This window comes from Pinus tabuliformis, chromosome 1_2 (assembly GCF_031772625.1).
Source record: "Pinus tabuliformis cultivar Carrire ecotype Pingquan chromosome 1_2, CPIR1, whole genome shotgun sequence".
Lineage (NCBI taxonomy): Eukaryota > Viridiplantae > Streptophyta > Pinopsida > Pinales > Pinaceae > Pinus > Pinus tabuliformis.
Window position 1 is genome coordinate 319258817 of NC_142298.1, and position 15236 is coordinate 319274052.

Genomic DNA, 15236 nt, shown 5'->3' on the forward strand with positions numbered 1-15236 from the left:
GGGAAAAGAAACTAACGCTAAGAGATAACCCATAAACTCTAGACTTGTTATTTTAAAGCTGAAGGGCTGGGTGAGTTTCCAAATCTCTAGTAGGAGAATTATGACACAATAAATGTAGAACAAAGGAAAACTCTATACCTAGAGAATACCACAGAGATGTCAATCTGTAGCCCTTCGAACTAATTTCGCAAACACAAGCGTGAGGTCATCCTTCATGAATGCAACCATCCCCTCAAAGGTATCCCATGCTTCAGGAGCTGACACCATTCTAATCCTCATAAATTTAACCCATTGATTTGCCATCAGAATTGGTACGAAGATGGAGGTTAAAGAGCAATGGAGTCCAAAATCCAACAAATTCACATGCATTGAACAAATGTCCTCATATATTTCCTTCTCCAAGGTTTCCACCTCAATTCGTATGACTTGTGTGCAGCGCCAGCTATTTATCTTTGAACTAATCACAAAAGGAGAAGGCTTAGAAGGGTGGTGTATACCATTCACCTTGGTATAGAGTTTAATTTGATTTGAGCTTACTATTCTAATAGCAAAATTGAGACTAGGAATATCTTTAACATATATCATGGGATCACTATCCAACTCGAGGATCCATTAACAATACATTGCCCTTCTTCCAATTGACAAACACTCTTAGCTTGATAATCAACTTCTCTATTTTGATTGCAGAGAATATGGAAATAGGTCTTGTGCGAGAATGAATCTAGAGTGCCATTAATTCTTTGAAGGAGAGAGGAAAGAAGATTGTTTTTTGGAAGATAACTTGAAGAAACGTGTTGAATTGTAATTTGCGAGTAGAGAATCTCCAATAACGACTATGGAAGATATACTTCTACCTTTGGCCAAGGTGAAGTCCATGTAGCTCTGCGGGATTATTTGTTTTGTGGCCCAAGCCCTAGGCGAACTGTACTTCTTAATCTCCATCAAGATTGAAAAGAATCCCTCCCCTCCTATCACCCCTCGAAAACACATATTCTTAACTATTAAACTCACTCATATATATATATATATATATATATATATATATATATATTTTTTTTTTTTTTTTCTAAGTAATACTATTCTATTGATCTGAAACAAAATAAAAATACAGCGAGGCGCCGGCCTCTGCGGTGCTGAACAGAGTTTTGTCAAAAAATATCACAAGCCTAAACGCGACTGCCCAACGAGGGGAAACCAGTCCGAGTGAACACAAGAAAAAGCCCACGCAGGGGTCTCGAGTTTTAACATAAAAATGCCCGCATAGGGGTCCTAGATTAAAAGCAAGCAGACCATGCCAGAAGGAATGATAAAAAACAAAACACAGGAGAAAAACCTCAGACAACAGCTCTTGAAACCTTCAGCGAGTGGCAAAGCGACACCTGGCAGCCAGGTCATCAGTCAAGATGGACCCCCTGGATGTCGTTTGGAGTGGGCTCTTCTACAATGCGACACGCGTACTCGTACCAGTCATCATCCTCTGCTGATGTGTCGCGCGGGTTGCCACCAATTGTTTGAATGCCTGCTGAACTGCCCTTGGTTGTATGCGTGCCTGATGTGTCGCCTGGGTTGCCACCAGTTGCCTTCGTGCCATCCTCTCTGCCGTCGGTGGCATGCTTGCTTCCAACCAGCACCCCGCTATGTAGAGTGTCGATTTTCTCTACCATCTGCTGCTTGCCTGGGTCTCGATCATCCCTGTTCTACTGAGCGGCCCTTTGCTGCTCGTCGCTGTTCCTTGTCTGAGCTTCTTGCGGGTTGATTTCCTCACTGAAGGTAATGGTAACGGTGGCAATGATGACTGGCTGCGGCAGAGAGCTCTCGAAGCGGAATTGGGCCGTATGTTGAGAGGGATGAGGGGAGAGGGGAAGATTGGCAGTTTGGGTAGCAGCATTCATTCTGCGGGCACCATGGGCCTGTGACTGTCCTTTGCCACTTCGAGTATCGGGGTATCTTTTGGAGAAGGGACCATGGGAATGAGTAGTAGAAGGGGAAGAGGAAGGGGAAGCAGGTTCAGGGCTGGGCGTAGCAGGGGGGGCGAATGCTTCCGCCATGACTATCCCCTCTTTTGCTATGCATTTGGTGGCGAGTGCGCGCCATGACTATATTGATTTCAGAGTTATCAATTGGGGGGAAAAGGTATTTATGGGATTGGAGTGGCTGTTCAGAAGGAAAACAGAGGGATTCTGAGCGCAATTCAACTCACTGTGAGTCGTTTGGGAGAAGTGATAACCATTCCCCAAATCCACATAGCCGAGTATCCAACAACATCTGCCAGTGATGGTGCGAGAGCCAAGCTCCGCAACTTGAGGGGGCATGAGTAGTTTAGCAGGGGAGGGAAGGATGAATTGTGGCTTGTGGAGGCCATAGCCTTATGCTTGCTACAAATTTCTTTCTTGCGCTGCAGATTTATCGACTTGAGCACCAGATTAATGGTGCCTACAAGTCGACAATAATTTGCCATAAATTGACCTAGAAGGGGATGCAGGTGGCCATGTGGCCAAGCCGCCTGCCGTCCTTCAATCTAATCGCCATTAATTGCATAATGATCATCTGCATCCGGGTATTAAACTCACTCATATTACATATACATTCAATTTAATTATTTATATAATAATATTAACGTTAATAAAAAAGTAAATGATAAAATATCCATTATCTTAATAAGATATTTTTACCTTACTTTTCCATTGGAAAATATCTTTTTTAATAATTTTTTTAAAAATAAAAATAATAAAAAGCATTAATTAACCTTATACATATTCTATTTTTTAAATTAAAATTATAATTTAAAAAGGTATATATATCCAATATATTTAAATTTTAAGTTTGTGATATTAAGGAGGAGGTATACCATATTATCATTCATTAGACCTATTCAATACCTAACAAATATCTCATGAAGATTAACTTCAAAATATCAATAATCTGTCACACTAATGCGAATTGAAGATTTTATAGTCAAAATTCTTATTTTGAGCTTTAAAGAAAACATGTTAGTTTGACAGCAAATCAAAACTAAAATTTAAATCGAAGAATTTGCCTCAACAAGATGACCTCCAAAAATTAATCGTTTTATGGTAGTGTTGATTTTGATGCGTGCCACCTTCACACTGACAAGTACTAGCATGCATCGTCTGGTCGGGAAACATAAGAGTGGATGAAACAATTCAAAGGAATACAGTTTGTTTTGCTTTGTGAGGGGGGAGGGGGAGAAATCATGAAGCGTTACTTCCAGCCAGTGGAGAAGGACGGTTCCTTCAAAAAGCAGAAGGATCAGCTTACAGGCAACACCTCTCACTCTTCTCTTCCAACAAGCAACGGGACAGGACTGCCACCACAGGCAGAAGAAGCAAATGGCAGCGTGAAGAAGGAGCCCCTCAAGTTCATGTCATGGAACGCAAACAGTCTTTTACTGCGACTCAAGAAGAATCGAACCGAGATCGCCGATTTCGTTCAGCGCCTTGACCCTGACGTCATTGCGATTCAGGTCAGTTAATTTCAACATTTTCCTTCTCGTATTCGAGGTTATTCAGTGTACTTGCTCACAGAATACGATGGAGTCGGACTCAGGGGGGTGGGAATTGAACTCGTGACTCCTATGTTTGCAGCTGAGCTTCTTCATTGAAGTCGAATCATTTCCAGTCTTTCTTGGTCTATTTTTCTTCCATGGTGCTGTTTATGACACCTCTGTCGTCTTCGCTTTGCAATCTTAGTTAGCCTCGTGATGCCCCCACTCTACATTTTTGCTTCATTGTGGATTTTTATTTTGGTTCCCTTAACCCCTCTTGGGGTTTTTGACAATATGCTTCCTATTATCACAGTGTGGCAATTTTGCAGAGGATTGTGAATATTACAATGCAATGTAGCAGGCTTGCAACACTCTGGAAAGATTCCTTTCACCAAGAAGCCGTGAGCGGGGTATCAATTTTGCCGAAGTCGCCCAGAACTTGCTTCTTGTTGCAACTGGTTGAGATGGTCCGCTGTCATGGGCAAGACACCCATGAGGTTTGAAACATGTCTTTGGGGAGTTGAACCGTGGTGGAAGTTGTGAAGCACCGCCCCTTTACCATCCAACCAAGCCCCGTCGACTGCATTGTGGAATCTTGGCTTTGCCTCCAAGAGACCTTTCATCAACCATACACAAAGATTGCTCATGTTCAGGGGGAGCTGGGAGAGTTTCAATTAGACATTCTCACAACCACAAAACCATATGGATAACTACTTTGCAGCAGTAGTTTGGTGGGTCCAAATGGCTTCAGGCATTCACTGCCTCAAGGTTCTATAGATGGGCACAAGGGGTTTGTGGCATACCACTTCATAATTGATTATAATATCATTTAATCTCAAATTCGTTATGACTGATCTTGCAAAGTTCATATTTCAACCAATTGGAATTTACGGCATGAAATTGAAAGATTGAAAGTTCTTATAGGTCGATGTCCGCGAATAACCAGGCGGGACAATGCAAGCCTTGTTTTTTTTGGTAAGCTTGGTAGCACTACATTTTCATCATGTCCAATATATCACCCCGATCGGGGTGGGGAATTGAACCAGTTTCTTCACATGAAAGACCCGCTCATCATCTATCCAAGACCCCATGGACATTTTGGGAATTTAGAAAAATGCTTCCAAGAAATTAAAATAGGCTAAAGATATGGCATTTTACACCTATCATGAAATGACAAAATAATTTTTGTTGTTGTTGGAAACAATCATCCATTGCACATTGAAGTAATGTATAAACTTGACTGTTTCCCCGCTTAGACGCTATGATCGAAATTGAAGGCCATACCTAATTTTTTTTGAAGGGCATTCTTGTACATACTTTTTCAACTTTGAGACTTTCAAGACAACTTTCATTCAATCGAAAAGAAATATTATGGACAAGAAGTTTACTTTCACCAATAATCTCCAAACTTCTCTCACTTGTCTTAGAGTATATCGATTTTTTCACATGCAATGAAGGTTATCCATGGGCCACCTTCATTTGCTTGTTGACTATGGTTGTTTATATGTCCAATGCATGTTGGGGTGACCAAAAACATCAACATTATTTTCTTTCATCCCTCACCACTAAAGATCAAATTTGAAGGGTTTACATAAAATTTTATGAATGATGTTACCTCTTCAACTCTCATGTAGGTGGAAAAACTCAAAATCCCTAATCCAAGGATGCAACCTTGAGGTAAGCCTAGAAGAATTACCTTTGTCACCTCAGTATAGTTCTCTTTTCACTTTTGGTCGGCTCTCATAAGGCTAAAAGGGGTATCCCATGGTTGCGGGGGGAGCGGCTCCCCCCCCTCGAACCCGTTCCTGGAGCGCGCTCCCTAATTTTTTTTTTCACTCTCTAGCCTTTTTTGCAATTTTTTTTTTTGCAAAAATATTCCAAACACAATTTTTTTCAAAGAAACAATAATTTTTGAGTGGGGCAGCCTAATGATGAAGCCTATGGACCTAGTATTGATATGCGATTCATGGAAATATTAAATTCTCAAAGTGAAAGTGATATTCTCCTTCATCTTCATTTTCATCATTTTACTTAAATTTTTAACATTACCCTGAAATGACTCAGGATGTTTTAGAGTGGTTCCGGCCTCATTGGATTTCATATGGAGAAAGTAGAATTTTAGATCTCATTCAAAATCCAACAAACTTATCAGTTTTTCAGGATTTCAAGATTGGAGGGATTGCAATGTTTCCATTGGATTTTGTCATGTACTAGGGTATGAAACTCGTATTTAATCAAGAGCACCAAATCCTCTATGTACCTTGATGTTAGTGACATTGGTTGTCGAACTCCTCTATCATGACCCTACTAAAAATGTACCCATCACTCGAACAAAATCTTGACTTGACATGCTATGTTTTTTCTATCCTATGTTAATGCTTAGAGGGTGATATTAATGACAAAGATCCCTATACAGATCTAGAGGTAATGACAAAGGTACCTCTGGATATTAATACTTAGAGGGTGATATTAATGACAAAGATCTTGATTTTTCAACAAGACTCAGAAATTAGACATTTCTCGTGGCGGCAAGAGGCCCAAGCATTAGCAATAGATAATAGATTTACTTGTCTTTTCTAGTTTCTAGTAGTTTTTATAACTGTTGACTCTTTCATATTTATTATGATATTTTTTGTAAACAATATATGACAATTTAAGTTTGAAGTTTGAAGTTGGCAATTATAACTCATTGATAATGAATTGTGACTATGATGCTTTGTGAAAGTTGAAAGTTGTTTTATTTCATTTCATTTTATAACATTTCATTTCATGTTAGAATTTTTATATAATTTTGGTGATCAATGATGATAAATGTTATGTATTGAATTTTGAAAGCTTGAAACTTTAAGATTGATGAATCATGAGACTCAATATGTTGTATGTTACTAACTTGTGGACGTGGTTGATGAAGATTATAACTTCTAGATGATTGATGTTATATAGTTCAATATATGTTTTTATGCTTTTTATATCTAATTCATCATTCTACATTATTTTGTTGACATATATGCATCAAAATATATAAAAATTCACTCCCGAATTGGGAGCTTTTGAAAATGGCTCCCCGGTCCCGCTTCTGGCTTTCGCTCCCGCTCCCGCTCCCAAGTAACCTTGGGGTATCCCTAGATGTGAACGATGAAATGAAACTAAGTTTAGAAGATTTATGAATTGAGAGCCTTAGACATATTAAATAAATTATTAAATTGTAATGATGATTGATGTATGATGCAAAGATTTAATTATGAAATACAAATGAGTTAAATCCAGTTCAAGATATGACCTTGAAAGTAAAGGACTTGACACTTAAAGAAATGCTTAGATGTGATGCTTCATGCAAGTAAATCCTAGCATTGACAAACCAAAGGATACATCAATTAGATCCAACTTAGATATTTTTAATTTGTAAGCATATGGATCTATGAATCAAATCTGGTGCTATTTGATTTGAAAAAGTGGTGAGAACTACTTGTTAACCCTATGTAATTGATTTGAAATACAGGTCAGTAGGTTTACTTGCAAATTTAATTTTAGCACAAAAATGTAAATTCCAGATTTGCTTAATGAGATAGTAGCCCAAGTAAATAATATGAAATTGAAACACAAATTAGGACTAAGCACAATTATGGGTTTTAACGAAAGAACCTTGAATAATTTCCATAATTGTGACTAAATGCAGCAAGTCTAGGAAATGATCTTTTATCTATTAAAAATTACTAGACTTGAAATGAAATCTAATGTAAGATATTCAGGAATTTACATCAGATTTCAAAAAACAAAGAAAATAAATGATTTTGGATTTTTTGTTGTTGAAAATGTAACTAGTGTCGGTCTTCATAATGAAATTAAAAAGTACTATTGATGTAATTATTATATTAATTATAATTATTTATTTTCTAGTCTAAGCATGTTCTTTATGCTTTTAGGGTCATTGAGTCAAAGAAATGTATTCAAGTCAAAATCCCATTTGGACTTCTTGTAAGAAAAAGAAAAATTATTTTTCTTAAGTTAAAAAGAGTAAAAAAATGTCCTCCACAGACCAAGACGACCTAGAAGAGGCAGCCATTCGACTTCCTAGACATGTATATATACAAGGCAGTTCAACCTCATTTGATCACCATGATTCATTACGATTTCTTTGCCAAGACAAGAAGAAAACCAGCAAAATCAAAGGAGAGAGAAGACAAATTGATTTCTGCCCTATTTCTGTTCACACATGCAAGTTCTTTTTGTGGTTTGTTGAGGTTGCTACAGGGCCGATTCAGGGATTGACCAGAATTCAATGATTTGATCAGCGTTGATTTGGCTCTTTGTGGCAGCCTTGGTCTTGGATATCTCACTTTGATCTGATTCTATAAGAATAGAATTTTTTTGGGTTTCCCCCTTATGGGGTTTTGCCCAGTCTTGGAGCCTAATTTCTTGTTCTCTTTGTCTCTTGTGATCTTCATGTTTTTTACATTTTTGGTAATTTCTTGATGAAGAGAATATAAATTTAATAAGAAGCCAACAAATATTCACAAGTAATTATCAAGTTAAGAAAAATCAATTATAATCTACAAGCATCTTGGTTTCTCAACATGGTTTCAGAGCTAAGGTGAAAGGATGGCAGTTTGAAGATCACATCTTGTTGGCATATTTGAAGACACTCCTACAACAACTATCTCCCTCTCAAAACACATTTGCTGCAGATGCACTTGAGGACACCCTTGCAACAATCATATCTCTCTCCATTAGAGCAAAGAAAAAAGGACTGGTTGGGCAAGGTCACATTCGAATTTACTGTAACAAAAATTTTGTAGCATCATTTCTAGTCTGCAAGAATATTTCGGGTCTGTATTTGAGACATTAAAAGAGTGTATCATCAATGGCATCATCCATTCCTACAATGTGAATTTCAAGACATATCATATCTCTGTAAAGCGAAGTTCCTCTGCTATAGTTTCTCTCTGTGGTGTGAAGAATCCTGAGGCAAAGTATGAACCATTCTGAGACATACATATGAGTTCTCTGGTGTACTAATGATGACATATATCTGATTTTCTCTGTGCACTATTTCTTCTACAAGCTACCTAAGACATCGCTATATCAATATGACATGGCATTATTCCTCTACAACTTGGATTGAGACCTATGAGGCAATATCACCATACAAGTTAAGAAAACAAAGTATCCAAATTTTGTGACAATCTACTATCATTTTGTGAAAAGAATACGATTGAACGTATATTCATATACAAACACTGTTCTCAATTCAAAAGGTTCTAAGGCACTTCCGTAAAGTATCCAAAGCAACATATTTTTGAAGATCCACATCATCTGAAATTCTTACCAAGAACAATGAAGACAAAGTCAATGGCATGAACCTTCCAAATCTTACTATAACACTATATTGCAATGACATCCAAAAGCTCCTTTTATATGCAAGTTCTAAAGTTATATACTTAAGGAACAAAGGACAAAGTTTGTATAAAGGACAAAAGTGTGGCATGAATGCTCATCATGTGTGTTGTACTCCGCGGAACTTCTGAGGTGAACAAACAATATGAACAATATCAAAGTATAGAAGCCGAATAAGAAAACCTATTATCTCTGCGCTGATGCAAGCCATAGGGGGGACGTTACTAGGGGACAAATACATTATAATGTGAGCTACAAGAATAAGTATTCATGATGATATCAAACTACAATACTTACATAACATCTGAGCTCTTTCACAACAATATAGTCTACATTATTCTTGATGGCAACACTCTTTTGAAGCACTTGAAGCTTACTCAAATAACAAAGAATGCGAATTCAGAGGCACTGTATACAAGGGATAATATAAGTTCATCACTGTGTGATCCAAAATACTTTCATTAGTGCGAAGTCTTGATGTATGATCTGGAGGTTTGGTACAAGAATAAAAGTTTGTCATCAAGATTCTAAGACTCACAATTGATGTTGAAGTTGACCTCGTTACAAATCTTCGTGTTGGACAAAAGATCACTTTGTCTATGGTATGGTGGAAGGGACTGAAACTCTATGGAAGAAATCGAAATCATCATTAGAATTTGAGGTATTTGGAGTACATCTCTGAGGCACAAATGTATGAAGCAGTTGTACTATCCCTAACTTCCTTCCTATACGTAGAGGAAGGACTAGCCACATCAATAAAGCCGACATGTTTGAAAGGAACCAAGATAAAGCAAGCAACTCAACAAAATTTCTGAGGTTGAAGGAGTTGAGGCACCTTTGTTGAAGAATGTTGGCACTTGACAATTGAAGATAAAACAAAGGACCAAATCTTTGCAAAGAAGAGATAAGGTAAGGTTGTAGAGGTATGTATAATTTTTGTGTGCATTTCATGATCTATGTCGATTATATTAAGTTCACTAGGTCATGGAGATGATCATTTGAAAGATAGTAAAAGGGTCTGCATAAATATAGATTAGAGATAGTGACATGCAAGAGATTGTTGATATGTTAGTACACCAAGTATTTAATTACATATGAAAATTATGTCTTGTGAAATGGATAAAAAGGCTTGTCAATAATATCTCTAGGGTTTTGCAGCTAATTCACTAGTATGCTTGTAGAATTTTGCAATTCTTGAATGATAGGTCTTGATGATTATGGAGAGTCTAGGGTTTTTAAACCCTAACAAAGATTTGAGCTAGAAAACCCTAGAAACAGAAACCCTAACTAATCGTTTTTGTTGTAAAGAAAAGAAAAACCTAGCCCTTGAGAATGAAAGGTACGACATCATGCTAATGTGGAAATAAGGTTTGTAAACAAATCCAAGATTAAGAAGGAGCTGACCTACCTCAAAAGATAAGTACCCTACATCTTGTTTACTACTATTGTTATTATCTTTGTACTTTGTTCTTTCATAGTCTTCTAACAAAGGTTGTAGGTCAAAAGAAGGATTATCTAAGATCAACTAACAGTTAGAAGATTTGGAAGAACGTGGCAAAACATGAAGATTAAAAAGGAGGAAGAAAAAAGTCGATTAGATGTTCACTACCTCCGCTGGAAAGAGAGGGCTCTGATTTGTTGATTCAAGAACATATTGACAGGTACTAATGTTGATAAATATACTACTAATGTTTGGGAGATAATATGATTTCTTGAAGAATGTGAAGCTGGACAATGAGAAGAAAGTAATATCAACTTTAGAGGGAGCTCGAGGTAGTAATTGAAGGATCTTACAACTTGAAATTTGGAGCTATTGGATGGATACAATAATAATTGAAGTGTGGCAGAAAAACCAGAGAAGCTTGTGATCAAAAGAAGAAGATGACTGATCTAGGGCTATATCTTGTAGCAAAAATAGTTATGATATCGTTGTACCGACAATTGATTAATTCGATCCTGGGACAGATTGATTGGGTTGACAGTGCTAATGAGATTACCATTGGAAGATGATATAATTTCTTGGAAAAGCGTGAAATCAGAATTTAGTTACAGAACGAAGAAAGAAGATGTGAAGGCTTGTACGATCAATTGTAAAGAAGTTTGGCTCCATACGATGTTTGACTACTTGATGACATGATTCAAAGTTGCATGAAGATTGTCAGAGAACCATGAAGGTCAAAGTGTTTTATGTTTCAAGAGTATGATGCAGACAGGAGCTGATAAGCTACAATAGATCTCCATGGAAGAACTAGTAGCCGATCCATCGATGCGTACTTTTGAGACAATCTTAGGCTTGTGGTTATTCGTCCCTGTTTGAAAGGGAGTGAGGATTTCCTCCCTGGTTGAGAGGGAGTGAGGATGGACACTGTATTCTCCATGTGTCATGCACTATGGCCAGGACTAATAGTTGTAAGCCCTGTGAAGGCATTGGTAGGGAGAATGGTGGATTGGATCAATGTTGCACTAATCGTTATCGGAATAATATTGGCGCGAGGAAAAAATCTTAATAATCGGGAAAAAATCGGTAATAATCGGGAAAAGATCGTTTGGTACAAAAATATTATTTTTTTTTCAATTTTTTTAATATCTAAACCATCTACAACATAAAATAAATACATCGACACATAAATATGATAAAAGAACTAATATATAAGATGTTTAATATCATTTCTAGTGCTAAAATCACACATAACAATGAATCATGTCCTGAATAGTAAGTCTTGACCAATGTGGAAAAAGTCGAAGTCGGGATTAATTCGGCAAGGGTCCAAAAGTTGAAAAACTCGGCAAAGTCGGGAGTTTTTCGAAAAAGTCGGCAAAAAGTCGGCAAAATTAAAAAAATACAAAAATATTCATTTTTAAAAAAATCCGGACTTTTTCAATAAAATCCCGACTTTTTCAATAAAATCCCGATTTTTTCAAAGAAAAAAAAATCATTAAAGAAACTACCACGATTTTTTGGAAAAAGTCCCGATTTAATCCCGACTTTTTCGATTTAATCCCGATTTTTTCGTTTCTTAAAAAGTCGGCAAAAAATCGGCGGATTTAATCCTTTTCTTGAAAAAATCGCGTTTTGGGGAATAAATCCCGATTTTATCGGGACTTTTTCCACACTGGTCTTGACTACTGAGTCACAACTCAACCTCAAAATATCAACAAAAAATATAATAATGTATCTCATATCATGAGTCATAATGTCATATACAATGAAATGAACCAAATAACTAAAGTCTAATACTATTGATTTCCTTTGCCCCTCTAGATGTAGATGTCGGTGGAGTTGGCAGGCTGCAGTAGACTATGGAGTCTGCTGTGCTCTAGAAGCTCAAGAACTAGAAGCTACAAGAGGTAGACCACGTCCTCTACTTGTGACAGGGGTAGCTTGGGTCACCTCCTCCTCCACAATATATATATATATATATATATATATTTCCCCCCCACGATTTTTTCCCAAATAATCGGGCGATTTTTTTTCGAAAAAATCGCCTATAAAAAAAGAGTCCGAGTACTACTCGCAATTTTATCTTTTTGCTGAAAAAATCGCAAAAAAACGATAATATCACGATTTTAACAACACTGGATTGGATAAGCATCTAGGACCGATATTCTTTAACGATTTGGATCCAAGATAAGAATAGTCCTGAGGACTAATATTCTTTAAGGATGGGTGATATCCAAGATAAGAATAGTCCTGTAAGGACATACTTGGTGAACATTCGAATGGGGTATGTGCCTTGAGAGGCGGTGGTGGTGTCCAAATTTATGCCTCCCAACATTGTGCTTTGATCTAGTGGAGAGATAGAGCTTGTTAGTCGAGGCCTTGCTATTTTTAACAATGTTGGTTATGATGTTACGATGATGCTTATCAATCTGAATCCCTTCTTATGATAATATTTCAGTTTGAGAGTATCTTGTTGTGTCATTATGACTATCTCTCTAGTTAAGAGGAGGTGTTGAAAATGTAATTAGTCTCAGTCTTGATAAAGAAATTCAAATGTACTATTGATGTCATTATTATTATTTATTTTCTAGTCTAAGCATGTTCTTCATGCTTTTAGGGTCATTGAGTCAAAAAGAGAATTTATTATGAGTCAAAGAAATGTATTTGAGTCTAAGTCCCATTTGGACTTCTTGTAAGAAAAATGAAAAAATAATTTTCTCAAGTAAAAAAGAGTCAAAAATGTCCTCCACAGACTAAGTCGGCCCTCCTGGACAAGTCGGCCTAGAAGAGACAGGACATGTATGTATACAAGGCAGTTCGAATTCATTTGATCACCAAATTCACATTGATTTTTGTGCCAAGACAAGAAGAAGACAAATTGATTTATGTCCTAATTTTGTTCATAGGTGCGAGTTCTTTTTGCAGTTTTCTGAGGCTATTACAGGGCCAAAATTTCACGGCTCGAAATTTCAGGGATTGACCAAAATTCAGTGATTTGACCCGCGTTGACTTTTGTTGACTATGACTTGTTGGATATGGCTTAGAGGAGGGTTGACTTGGGTCTTTGTGGCAGTCTTGGTCTTGGTATTGGGTCTTGGATATATCACTTTGATCTGATTCTATAAAAAGAGGATTTTCTTGGGTTTTCCCCCTTATGGGGGTTTTGCCTTGGCTTGGACCCTAATTTCTTGTGTTCTTTGTCTCTTGTGATCTTCATGTTTTGTGTATTTTTGGTAATTGCTTGATGAAGAGAATATGAATTGAATAAGAAGCCAACAAACATTCACAAGTAATTATCAAGTTAAGAGAAATCAAATATAATCTACAAGCATCTTTGTTTCTCAACATTTATATGGTGGTTGAAAAAAACGATTAGTGCTAAATAAATCCTAGGGCTTGATAGCGCAATCTGTAGGGCCCTAAGATGGGAAACCTAAGGGACACCTACTAGACTAAGTGACAACAATGGGACAATGACCCACTGTCACCTCAGTCAATGTCCCTTGCTCTTTACGGACTTTCACAGATGGGAGGAGTCCCTATAGGTAGGAAATCACTGGAAATGGATATGTCAATAACTAGGGACTAAGTCTTTTTGCAAAGCCCATTCAAGGAGAGACACACTAAAGACTCAATGCTTCAAATAAGCTAACATGCTCTCCAAGAAAGACCTTGGGTAGATAAGATCAAGACCTAAGTTTTGAGATGTGCAATGTTAATATGTATTCCTAAGGTCAAGACTTTAGGGGATGAGGTAGGACCTCTCAAAAGAGCTCTATGTAATGATTTAACACTTCTAAAAGGCTCTTCACTCTCTTTGAAAGACCTAAGGAAGCCTTGCGCTAGACCTAGGGTTTTATGAATAAGCGTGGGAAGAAATACTTCCAAGGTACTTGTTAGGTCAAGGCAAGGGAGGAGAAAGGGCTTCTTATGATTTATTCCAATGAATACTAAGCTCATACAATCCTCAAAAAGTCCCCAAGGTGAGAGAGAAAGACTTAGGTTTTCCCTCTTGGAGTGGCACCTAGGGCAAGATATTTTATGGATGAAACTCGAGCGAATGCCCATCAAACTTGGAGTATAGGTAGCCTAGACCCTAGGCTTGATGTATGGACCCTTGGATTCCCGAAAAATCTCCTCCCTAAAATTTTGCGCAAGCCTTAGATTTGCGCTCTACCTTTAGGGGACCAAAATTTAGGAGGAAATAAATATGGAGAAGAGAAGAGTTGATCACCAAACTTCTTGGACCAGTGCCTAGTCCTTTGGGCTATAGAGTCTTAGATGATTTAAAATTGGCCAAAACCGTCCTTAAGGAGGCTAAAGATTGATGCCCTAACAACCAACCTTTAACATTACCGACTGAATATTTAAGGAAGAAAGATAAAATTTCATCCACTAGGAACATTCATCATTTTCCATACAATGAGTAACATATGCAATTGCCAACCAAAAAGCTTTCCAAAATTGATTTTCAACAATTAGGGCACAATAACATTAACCTAGTTGCAACAATTCCATACATTAGACATAATTCCAAAAAAATATTCAATAAGAAGCACTTACAAGATGACAATATGATATCCATCCACAAATCATGAGATAGCTCCAAAGAAGATAAAAAATTTCAGCCCCAACTGTCAAAATGCATCTAAGAATCTCCAATAGTCTCTAAAGAAAAAGTGCGAGTTCTTTTACAAGAGAAGAATCCAAGTGATGATGATGAGTCCTCACAAATGAGAGTCACTTCTATTTATATGAGTCTCTCCTAAGTCGAATAAGCCTAATGAGCCCCCAAAATTATAAAATAACATGCAAAGAACAAGCCTTGGTTACAAGCCAACCAAGTAGCTATCACATGTTATGAAAAATCCATCCATAAGTAAGCCGAATTGATGA

General features: G+C 37.2%; 1 protein-coding gene across 3 annotated transcripts in view; it reads left to right on the top strand.

The window, feature by feature from the left end:
* Positions 1–3041: 3041 nt before the first annotated feature.
* The window catches only part of LOC149205655 (DNA-(apurinic or apyrimidinic site) endonuclease-like), a 350957-nt gene continuing 338762 nt past the window's right edge, over positions 3042–15236 (top strand). For 2 of the 3 annotated variants that reach the window (XM_089393520.1, XM_089393522.1), the window contains exon 1: positions 3042–3484. In XM_089393520.1, coding sequence (XP_089249646.1) covers positions 3155–3484 — 330 coding nt within the window. In that variant the 5' untranslated portion in view covers positions 3042–3154. The remainder of the gene's footprint in view (positions 3485–15236) is intronic. The other variant, XM_089393521.1, reaches the window with a different exon arrangement.